This window comes from Chinchilla lanigera, unplaced genomic scaffold (assembly GCF_000276665.1).
Source record: "Chinchilla lanigera isolate Chin_1 unplaced genomic scaffold, ChiLan1.0 scaffold00038, whole genome shotgun sequence".
In the NCBI taxonomy this organism is placed as follows: domain Eukaryota; kingdom Metazoa; phylum Chordata; class Mammalia; order Rodentia; family Chinchillidae; genus Chinchilla; species Chinchilla lanigera.
The window spans coordinates 12,585,438-12,597,622 of NW_004955439.1; the positions used below are offsets into that span (position 1 = coordinate 12,585,438).

The window sequence follows — 12,185 nt, forward strand, 5'->3', positions numbered from 1 at the left end:
AAAAAAAAAAAAAAAAAAAAAAAAAAAAAATTACAAACACAATCAGAAAGTGTCAGTAATAACCATAGAACCCTTATCTTTGCAAATGAGGGAAAACTCAGTTCCCTATACAGCTTGATTTCATTTATAAAGAATAAAAAGGCTGCTATAAAAATAATTTTAAAACTTACTAGTTAAAATTTTGAAACTCCTCACAGTGAAGATGTGACATTTTAACAAGTATATTTTTTTTAAAGGTACCATTTTTCCCAGTGTTTTTTCTAATTTGCTTATTATTATTTTCCAAACAAAAACATGTTATTCTTTTTGTTGATCTTTTTGGGAAAATTTTATAAGATGCTTCAAATACATATTACTAAAAGGGGAGAAAAATAAGGTTGGGATTTAAAATGTCTTAATTATAATTCCAAGGTCAGCTATTCATCAGCAGAATGAATTCCAGCTGATGCCTCTTTTGGCATTTTTGTTTCATCTTCGCAGCCAGCAATATAGCTACTAAAGATTCCCTTCGAGTTGAAAGTCCTTAAAGCCCCATTTGAATTGAGACTCAAGTTTATTTATGAGAGAACAAAGCATCCCTCAAGGATTTAAAGGGATATTAAGTGCCCTGACTGTAAGATGTTTGTTCAAGATGGATGTCCTGCATATCAAATTCACACTAAATTCACTGAGCAAGGAATACAGTCCTTTTCAGAGTTACAGGCTTATGCTAAGAAGTTATAAAGTTTATATAAAATACTACAGACTGCTAACTTAAGCTATAACACACTTTGATATGCCCCGTCACACACTAGCCATTTTCCATTTTTATCACATGTAAATTACCAAACGCCTGACGCCAGGGCCCTTCGTTTCATGACACGCTGAGCTTCCTGGTGCCAATGTACGACACAATTTCATCAGCCGCAGCCAAAACTCAATACATTTTCCACTTGAAAGCATGTACACTTTCTGCTGAAAAACGGACCCCGAGTGATTTCTGCTGGAATAACCAGGGTGGAGTTTGCTTTTTCTTTACCTTCAGTGCTGGGCTTTTTCATTTCTTCCACCCTAATTAGTTTCTTTCGGACTCTGCGAGTGGAATTCACCAGCTTGTGTAACCTCTTAAACTTCACCGACTCCTCAGTCTCATCATCCGATTGTTCTCTTGACTGGCAAAGAAACAGAGGAAAAGTTAATCCGGTAACCGCTCCAAGCCTTGCCCTTGCAGCTGGGTGCAGCTGGCCTCTCTGCCAGTTTGAACCTCGCTCAGCAGCGGGGTCAATAAACTCAGCCCACCAACATATTTGCCCAACAGGTTCACAAAGCTCCCCCTACCATCTTAAGGTCCAATTCAGTGCAGATTGAAGTCCTAGGCACAAAAATCACATCTTTGCCCTTGACTGGCATGTGGGCATTTGTCACATTCCACTATGTCCCTGAGTTTTTTAAGACAACTCCGCAAGACTCTAGCTCTGAGCTGGCCCTGTCATCCCAGTTACACTGCTGTGGTTTGGGCCAGGCTCTCCTCTGTCTGGATACTGAACGTGGTCATCAACTACTTCTCCAAACCAAAATTCTGTTGACTTTTTCCAGCCCTCTCCTGAAAATCAAAACCAGCAGGCAAGAAAGGCAAAAGGATACAAAAGAGGCTTCTCCTGCCCCATTTGTTAGGACTGCCTGCCACATCACGGCCTTCCCTTCCCTTCCCTCACTCCAAGGGCTCCCAAGGCGAGTGTGAGGACAGCCCCGCATTCCTCCAAGGGGGACAAGGGAAAAAGCTGACCTTTCAGCCATATAGTTCAGTCCATATTCCCCAGCATCCCATTCCATTCTGCAGCAATTCAAGTATGCTCTGGCCCAGCTGTTTTCCCTCAAGTATCAAACATTACAGAGAGAAAAAAAAATTCTCTCTCTGTAGCAGTGACCCAGGCTAAAAACAATCCTTTCCTTGTGAACAAAATGAGGGTTTCGTTTCCAAGTCAGCTCCAACATTCAATATGCAGCTTCCTCTGGAGTATCTGCGCAAAATGTGGAAAAGCAAAAGAAGTTTCCTCCTAAACGTGCGTGCTGCTCAGGGGCTGGGTACTCGGCCAAACATTATGGGAGCACACATCTCTGGCACACCCTGGGAAGCCGTGAGCGTTCCAGCTGATCCTGCACAGCCCAACAACCTCTCTCCATGTCCTCAAGCCTAGTTCACGAAATAGCAGGGAAAGAAATGTCTCAAACCAAGAAGCAAAATAACAACAAACCACATCTCCAAATGCGAGATGTGAGATGTTTTTCCCCAGTGCAAGTTCTCGTGAATCCCGATTTTATAGATAATAAAACAGATACGCAAGAGTTCGCAAAGAATAGCTCAGAAGAGGAGAGGTAGAGATTATATTAATACCTTAGGCATAAAAATGGTGCATGTTGTGAGGGAACAAATATTTTAACACTACGGCTTTCTCCAAGAGATAAATGCAGCTCACTTCCTGGTCACCTCCTCATTGTGTGTAACTCTTCTGCTTTCTTCCCGTGTGACCATAAGCAAACCATTCACCTACTAATGATTATCATAAACCTATCAGCGAGTGATCGGGACAGGGGTATTTCTCAGTCTTCTCTTCTGTGAAATGCATGGATTATCTACATCCAATTTCTGTACAATTCCTCCATAAAATGTATACAGATTTCAAAATTAACCACTGGCTATCAGGTAATGAAGAATATAACTAGGACTTCAAGTAACAGAGGAGGGATGTTGACAATTAGGCTAAGTGCATTTGGCTAAAACTTAAACGGTTAAAAATAAAATAAAATAAGCAGAGTTCCAAATGCATAATGGTGCTGTCTGGTTTGAATTTCACTTTTACTTGGTTGAACTGTTGATTTTTAATGAAATGGTCAGGGTGGTCAACCAGAGGAATGAGACCTTGGTTAAATTTCATTCTGGGTAATAGGCACCTGAATAACCCACAATGCATGGAATTACACGTAAATGTGTAAAAACATTGTACCCTCTGGATGCAGCTTGAATGCCAAATAATCCTAACAGAAGGATCAACCTTATATTACAGAAAGTCTCTGTACTATAATGAGAAATGAGAAAAATAATACAATGAGCAATGAGGAAAACCTAGGATATGTCTCTAACCTCACATTGAAAGTCCTGAAGTTACATGAAAATAAATGAGCATAGAATTTTGCGATCAGGATAGAGCAAGGTATACCATGGGATACACCTCTGTGATGTGTCACGCTGAGCTTATTGGTTGTTGTTTGGTGGGGGGTGCTGAGGAAGTGAAAAGGAATATAGAAATCAAATTTAATACAAAAATCTTAGTCTATGAAAGGCAAAGTATCCATGGAAAAACAGACACCAGGACGACACATAAAGGCAATGTCCCTCACAAAGACCCCCCCCCCCCCGCCCAGATTCACTGTGGTGAAAAACAACATATTCCAGGCACTTATTTAATTGCTTTCTCATGTTCTATTTACTTTTTGAGAAAAGTGAGCTAGTCAGAACTTTGAACTGATGTTATTTCTATTTTCCTTTTAAAAATGAAGGTTTTGGAGGTGTTTGCCACTGACAAATCACAAACCATGGCAACCAAGAACTTCCCTTGTAGGACCATGCTTCGGACAGCCTGCAGGATTGAGGCAGCACCATTTATATGAAGATAAAACCCAAGTCATTTCAGAAATGTATGTGCATGTATGTTTTTCAAAATAAAAAATTTCCTCTTAGGTTACTTGAGTTCAGCCACGTAGCCCAAGGATGCTTTTCACTGAAGGAGAAGTACTGACCTCATACTTCCTTCTGAGTTTGGAAGAAAGAGTTGTGCGAAATATTTGCCTTTAAAAAGTTCTCCCCAGCTGTTTTAACATAATGTTGCTGTAAAAAGCTGCATTTCTTCTATACTAGGTAGTAAAATGGAAATCCTTCATGTCATGTTTCTCTTTTCAAATAACCATGCAGCACTTTCTAAATGCTGAAAATAGCATATCATAGTCTTTTTTATTCAGGAAAAACACTGCAAAGGAAGGAAGCTTGAGGATATTTTAAGAAACATTTTAAAAGTATAGAATTTTTTTCAATAAGATACTGCAAATCTTTTAAAAAGAAATCATCCCACCTAAAGGAAATCTGCACAACAGATAGGAACTATGCATTGCATGTAAAATAAAAAATTCCAAAAAAACAGGTTCAGAGCTATCGTACAACAGGTTTTAAATAAACCAAAGTGGGAAAACAAAAGTATATGTTCATGTGTGTTCAAATATGACAGGCTGTCATGCCAAGTCCTTCTTGAAAGTTTACTAAAATGAACTTTAATTTGCCTATAAACCATAAGGTGAACTCAATAATCTGTATTCCTCCAAACCTTCAAGAGAGAAAGGATGTGGAAAGTGGCTTTACAACATTGTAAATAGAAACATTTGATTTCCAGCCTCTCTGCTGCAGATTTTTTCCACCAGAGAGCCCATATGGCTCAACTTTTAATTACTTTGGCTAATGCTATATGTAGTAATTCTGTGGTGAATGCTTAAGTGTTTCATTTCTGGTTTCCATAGCAACATTACATCAGATTGCAGACAGCTGGCTCCACAGTTTTAAACCATAACAAATTGACCAAGCCAAGGCACAAAACTATAGCTGCTTTAAAGAGATAGCACACCACTGGGCTGCCAGGCTGCTGAATGGGGAACCTGCGGGCCATTTGGCATGAGTGAGAGGGTGGAGCCTCCTTCCTCTCCAGCTTCTTTTGGAACAAGTGCATCCTTGACACATCTGCGATGTTCTAATGAGAAAGCCATGGAGCCAGCATGGAGAACTTTTCATAAGACAGCTACACGTGGGATGATCAGAAAAGGGGGAACACAATCAATCACGTCTGTGAAAGCGAAGATCCGTGTGCGAGAGCACACTACGAGCATGCCCTCCCGGCTCGACGTGAGCCTGCCGTGCTGTCTTGAAACAGGCACTTCCCTCAACCTGATCACAAACAGTTCCTGCAACTGGGATGTGCAGAATAAACACTTGCCAAAGGCCACACAGCGGATCTGTGCCCGCACAATCAGAATGAGTCTGCTGGAATAAAGGTTAAACCAAACTTGCGAGGAGCAACTAGACTCTTTCAGGGACTGCTTCAGACCATGCTGAGTGCAAGATTACAGCAGCGCCCTTTGCGGAATCGCTCCTTGAGCTTGCTTCCCCAAATCCAAATCCACAATGAGCCGTCACAATAAAGTGCTCGTTATCTCCCTCAGTGCTGCTTAGCAGTATAAGATACATAACTGTTTCTGGAAATATTTTTCTACTGCAAATGTGCTCGCTTGAGAAAAATCACACAATGGTTTTTTTGAACCCAGAACACAATCAGACATCAATTCTTCAACTTCCTACATCCTCAAGCTGTCATAGAAGGTACACCTTAAAATTAAGAGAAAGAAGCCAATCAGTTGTCTTCTGAGAAACAATGTGCGGCACTGTCTGAATTCAAGTCCCCCACGCGAAGAGCCAGCACGACTCACAAGTGAGCTCTAACCCACATTCTCAAACATAATATTTGCCCTTCCCCGCCAAAAACTCTGCATGGTTACTGGGTGAGCCTGCTGGGCAAGAATGCTCAGGGTTACGGGGAAGGCGGGGGTGGGGGGGAGCAAAAAATCTAGAGGAATTTAAAGAGGAAAAAAAAGATGCACCATAGGCAGGAGCAAGCAGAAAGCTTATTCTCAAAGCAACAAAAGTTTTCCGTTCGCATGAAATATATTCAGTAACTTACCGGCTTCGGCATTTAGCAGGCGTAAGAGGGGGCAGCTGTGAAAAGGCCCGGTACCCCCACCCCTCCCCACTCTGAGCGCCTCTCACTCCGACGTGTCAACTCCACGGTGGCAAAGTCAGGATCGCGCACTCCTCAAACATGTTCTCTGCAGTTACACGAGCAGGCAGGCTCCCCCGTCACAGCCCCGCATCCAGAGGAGAAGAAAGCGAAGACACTGGATTCAATTAGCCTCTCCTCTCTGCCTGCTGCCTGACTCCACGGTCGCTCGCTAACTGCATAACTTGTAAGAAAGGCATAAGTCATCAGCTCTAAGCAAATCTCCTATTCACCACAAGGAAAAAAGGGAGTGTTGTGCATGGCCAACAATCCCTGTTTTCACTGAGGAAGGCTCCCTGACCTCCTGCTGGCCTCCAGTTCCTTAATTACTGTCTATGGAATTCCAGAGAAAGAAAGAAAGAAAAAAAAACGCGAGAATCTGAACAAATGCAGGACAAGGACTAACCCTTGAAAGTGACTAAACTTAGCAAAGGATCTCTTTTGCAGCTACTCTTCTAAAGCTTCCCTTATGGGAGTAGTGGCAATTGAAAACAGACACCTTCCAGGGGCTATTTCTGAAATTACTGAATTAAAACTTATGATTTTGGTTTTCTCCTAGAATTGTCTCTTTTTTACCTCACTTTCTCCCTCACCACTCCTTTTTCTATTTTAACCACTCAAGTAAATGTAGGATAGTTTCCCTTCACTGGGGCTTCCAAAACTGTCTTCCCAAATTGTTTCAATGATTATTTCAGGACAGCTGAGTTCTTTTGGATTCTAGACATATAAGCACGGGGGCCGTGTCACAAGATGATCATCTGATTTTCTCAGGGCTCTCTGAGGAGCACCGGCACATGCTGTTACTTCAACAGGCCATCTTCTCAACAAGATAGGACTGGAAACCCACATAAAGTCTCCGTGACATGGGCAGTAAGGCACGTCTGTCTTTCCAGAGCTGAACTCATTCAGTGGGTAAGTTGGTTCTTCCCACTTTGCAGTCTGAGCTGCTGGTTCCTAGCTGGTCCCTGTCTGTCCCACTGTGTGGGCCGTTATGCATTTATGTAAGGGCTTAACTCTTCATGGACATCACACAACACAAATAAAATACCTAGCTGCACAGGACTCACCACTGACTATCCCTCCTAAAAATAACAGGTTGTATTTGGAGGTGGTCTACAGGTTCCCTAAACTGAAAACAAAAGAGAGGCTGGAACCCAGAGCTCCCAAGTGGAAGGTCATGTTTTACCAGGCAGAGATCCAGGTTCAGCAGCAGGCCCTCCTGCTCTCCTGAGCACCTGGCCCCTGGCTCCGCTTTCTTGGTCTCCAGGCATCTCACGCTTCCTGGAGGATTGCATCAACCTTCAGTCTGCCATCCTGGAAGCGCTTCCTCCCACCCCTCATAAAATTTCTTCTTTTTCCTTCCCCGAGGCTGGCCACAACTTCCCTGTACTACCTCCTTTCCCTATGATGATCGGATTCCCCCACGAGCTCTCTGGTTTCAGACTCTATCCCTTCCCCACACATGCCGCAAACTGTGTCAGGTGCTTTCCCGAGATGGTGGGTCCCACTCTACCAAATGCACCCCCGTCACACGCTGTGCCAAGTACTGGCATACGTGCCCCTGCACCAGCTCAGCTCTTCCCCCGCCCTGCTCTACCTGGACAGCCTTCACCCAGGACTGACACCTGCGCTCAGAGCTCCTTGAAACTGTCAGTTCTCACCTTCACTTCCCAGTTCACAGGAAGCTAAGGAAATGAGAATGCCCCAGGAGAAGGGATAAAGGGAAGGAAATTAGCCTAAGGCCCCTGAAGTCAGAACAACCAAGTCCTCCAGCAAGTTATGTGATCTAGGGGTCCTAGGATTCCTACCTTTAGGTTGGTAGGATGAATTTATCTTAACGCACTGTTGCTTTTTAAATTGCATGTACAGGGAGATGGATGTGGCGGTGCATGCCAGTAATTCCAGCAGTCTGGAAGGGTGAGACAGGAGGATTATAAGCCTCTCTGAGCACCTTGTTCTCTCCCAGCTCCTCATGTGCCCCATCCTCTTGTGGCAGGCCCATCACTGCTTTACTGGCTCCTCTGCTAGGAGGAGCTCTGCCCACTGCATCTGGAAGCCTCATTTCCTTCAGGCTATGCGGCTGCAAAGCAACCTCACGAGGTTTAGCCAAGGCCTCAGCACACACACTGTCACTGTTGCCCAGCTCCTCACTTACTCATAGGGACAATGAACATGGTCATAGTCCTTCCTGTGACACTTATAATAAGTGGCACTCACTATCTATTTCCGATTATGCATGATGTTTATTTTGTGGTGCTGGTGATTGAACCCTGGGCCTTTGCACTGAGCTACATCCCTGGCCCAATTTTTATTTTTACTTTGAGGCAAGGCCTCACTAAGTCACTCAATTTCCCAGGCTAGACTTGAACTTACAATCCTCCTGCCTCAGCTTCTAGAATGCTGAATACATGATGGATATTTAATTATTAAAATTTTGAAAAGTGCAGGATATACAAAGGAGAAAAAGAAATCAACTATTCTCACCACAGTCAGAAAAATTGGTGATATACTTATGTGTCCTTCTACTTCCCAATGCACACCCGCACACATGCAGAGTATATTCTGTTGCTTTTGTACAATAAGGTGGACAATTGATCTTTACCTGCCCCATCTCCCACTGTCACTATCAATGTCCCCAAAAGCTCCCTCAAATGAACACAGGCTCTAACTGAAACAATGTCCCCGCCCATAATCCTGACCCTTCCTTTAGACCTCTGTTGTCGATAAAGTTTTCCTTCAGAGAAAGCCTAGAGCTTTCCATGTATACTGCTCAAACCATTTTAAAACCTGCTTTTTAAAATAAACATGTTTTGAACATGTTTCTATGTCAACAAAGTATAACAATAAAATAATAATCCAACCGTATTCTCTCACTGAGCTGTTTACTTAACCATGCTGGTCACTGTACATTTCCAGGTGTCCATCCAATGCACACTTTGTGAGAAAATTTCTGACGTGCCTTACACATTCTTCTTTTAAAAAACAGATTATAGAATTAATGAGTAAAAGCTTATCTTTAAGACTTCCACTACACAGTAATAACCTGATCTGAGGACCAGTTTTATTTTAAAATCCCACAAGTGATTAAAAAAAAAAGTGCCTATTTCCTCCTACTATCACCAACCCTGAGCTTTGCCATATTTATTTCCACTCAGATAACAAAAATGAGTTTCTACAATATTTCCTGATTGGAATCACTGAATGAATTTACCGATTCAAGGCATTCAAGAGGGCAAGGAATACAAATATGAATGAGCTGCATCCCCTAGATACAGGAAGAGTACAGTGGAGAGTCGAGGGGTGGGGACAGCCCAAGAGAGCTTCAGAAATAGGATTCCTATCAGTCAACTGTGATGACTGCACAGGGATCCAGATATGGGACAACTCCTTTCGGTGGAGGAAATGGAGGCAAACCTCAGTGCAGGGGAATGGTCTTTCCACGTTCCTAAATGAACCTACAGTTCCAGTGTTCTGGACGTCCAGAAGCCCCATTTCTTTCTGTCTCCTCTGACCTTAGATGCTCCCCTATCTACTCAGGCAAAGAAGGGCTCAGCTAAAACCTTTGCCTTTCCGTGTTTGACACAATCAACAAGCTCCTGGCTTCTCCAGCTCCAAGCTGCGTTTCATAATCTCTCCACCCAGTCTGATCTCCCTCCACCATCCAAGAAGTGATGGGTCCAAGGTCCGTCCCTACCCTGAGGGCAGATGGGCTGGATGTGTTCCAGACTTTCCCTGAGCAGTGCACTGAGCAGTGTGGGGACACGGCAGGGCTTTCTGGTCATGGCCATTGAGTGAATGTGTTGTTCTCTGTGTTTACGAAAACTTAGTTTCACTGTGTTTAAAGAAGTCACGTTTAGTGAGAACTGCGCGACAACATAAAATACAAAACACATTGTGGGGATTTTTTTTCCCCCTCTCTTTTATCACAAAGAAGTCCGGGTAGGAAACTCATCTGTTTAGTAAGAAATATTTTGCTCATTAGATGGTGACATCATTGCCCTCTGAATTTGGGGATTTTTTGTCAGCATATGGAAAAAAAGATGAGATTCCATTCTTGTCCCAGAGGTACAGTGTAACATGGAAATAATCTCCCTGGCAGCTTCAAAATTAACTAGTTGTCGCCAGTGGTGGTAGTGGTGGTAACAGAGGGGGGCGGAAGAGGAGGAGGAAGAGGACCAGGAGGAGATAATTATAGAGTTTTTGACTTGGGAAAAGTTTGTGAGAATTTGAGGTAATATTACTGTCCCCTAGGGGCAGAGGTTTGTCAGCACTTAATTTGCCAAAGAAACTAAAAATTAACAGCAAACCCAAAGGAGCAAAAATGGATGTTACTGACCATAATAAACTCTATTCTATCTCTTAAACTCATAAGCATTTAATTGCTCTTAACAACCCTAAATAACGTCGCCACTTTTCCCAAAAGGAGGAGAGAGACAACAGAAGATCTCAGGAGAGCTGCCACCAACCTACAGCAACTCTTAGAACATGGGTGACCCCGCCCTCCCCATGCACACAAGTTCCTCTGAAGCAGAGAGAATGCCTTCCCTCCTTCCCAAGGGGTGGGAGCGGGTGAGAAAAGAGGCCTGAATGCTTTGCTCTCTGTACATCTCTGTACAGACTTTTTTGCATGGGATTATCTCACCCTCCCCAAAGGTCAAGGAACTGGCTGTTCGTATATGAAATAGGCTAAGATCATAAAGCTCAGGTAGCAAGCAGTGCTGGGAAGTCAGTCCACAGCTCTACCGGGCCCTTGCTAGGGTCGGGGTGATTGGCCCCTAAAACAAATCTATAGGCTGAGGCACCCAGACCCCAAACCCCTCAGTCCCTAGGGCCATGGACTCTCACACAGCCCTGTGCCATGGGGACGGGATGACTCAGAACAGCACTGCCAAGTAGGGCAATTACACATGAGTTGGAAGCTCCAGTTGCTGGAGCCGATGAAGTGTTCAGCCCCGAAGCAGTAAATCTCCTTGGGGACTGGGTGGTGCTGCAAAGTCCCTACATTACTTTTATGGCATCTCAGACCAAGTGACTCATGGATCAGGCTCAATGACTTCTCCGATAGGGTTGCCAAATAATTCTGTCTATGCAAACAACAACATAGAAATGTAGAGAACTGACCAAGGGAGCCAGATGGCCATGGAGGAGGAGTGAGGACCCCAAGTGGCTTGCTCCAACCAAAATTATGTCACCAGGTCAGCAGTCAGCTGTCAAGGCTGGAAGCAGGTGAGCCCGCAGGCACTACTGGAGTGACGATCTACAACCTTACCAGGATTCTCCTTCTGTTTGCAGAATGAATGACAAATTGACTTCAAGCTCCAAACTGAAGAAATCTGGGCTGAATCTACTTTCCAAAAGGAAGCAGTTAATGCTGGGAAGGCTATTTGTGGCTATCTAATTGGTAAAACTATCAGGTCACAATCTCTGCTGAACACTGAACCACAGAATGGCCCTCTCACAACTGGCAAAATGAACAGCCCCTTCCTCCAAAAAATAGCTAAAATTTAGCAAAAAATTCTACAAGCAGGCAAACAAGGAAAGGTACATATCAAATATATTAAAATTTTAAAACTGCGTGATCCAGGTAAAAAACACATTTCTGACGGCCTCCATCTCTCCAAAAGCCACACTGGCAAAAATCCAAGAATTCTTTCATATAACCCAAATCTGGAAGGAAGTAAAGAGATCTACATGGGCTCTTTGTCTTTTTTCTGACCCAGAAGCAGTGGAAACAGTTACTAGAGAACTATGAGTGAAAGGAGGCGAAGTCAATAGTGAAGTTGATCCTGATTAAAGTTAAGCCCCTGGAACTCACCTGAGAAATGAGTTAGAGTGGTGATGTCCCCCCAGCTGACCTCACAAACCAACTGCCACAAACTGTGAAACAGCACATTTAACACAATCTCTGGAGAGAGAAGGTGAAGTACAGATTCCCGATGCAGACTACATCCCTCTGCTTGCATGGTCATTCCATCAGGCTATAGCAACAGCAAACACAAATGGTCCACAAAATAAAGCTCTCAGCTGAATCTTGGAAGGAGGTGAGGGTCTGTTGTCAGATAACATGGCAAACAGGTCCAAAACTGACCCTCCTACATCATCATGAACAGAAAGTATGAGCAGAGCCACACAAACATGATCCAAGAAGGAAAAAAAAAAGTATAACAACTGTTCAAACAAACTATGGCAAGAAGGAAGGAGAAGGAAAAAAGAAGGGGGAGAGAGAGAGAGAGAGAGGAGGAAGGAAGGAAGGAAGGAAGGAAGGAAGGAAGGAAGGAAGGAGAAAGAAAGAAAGAAAGAAAGAAAGAAAGAAAGAAAGAAAGAAAGAAAGAA

General features: G+C 43.4%; 1 protein-coding gene across 1 annotated transcript in view; it reads right to left on the minus strand.

Annotated features, from left to right (window-relative positions):
- The window catches only part of Sash1 (SAM and SH3 domain containing 1), a gene marked incomplete at its 5' end in the record, with an annotated part of 178,140 nt that overhangs the window by 34,077 nt on the left and 131,878 nt on the right, over window positions 1-12,185 (minus strand). The window contains 1 exon segment of the mRNA XM_013517361.1: window positions 1,019-1,151. Coding sequence (XP_013372815.1) covers window positions 1,019-1,151 — 133 coding nt within the window.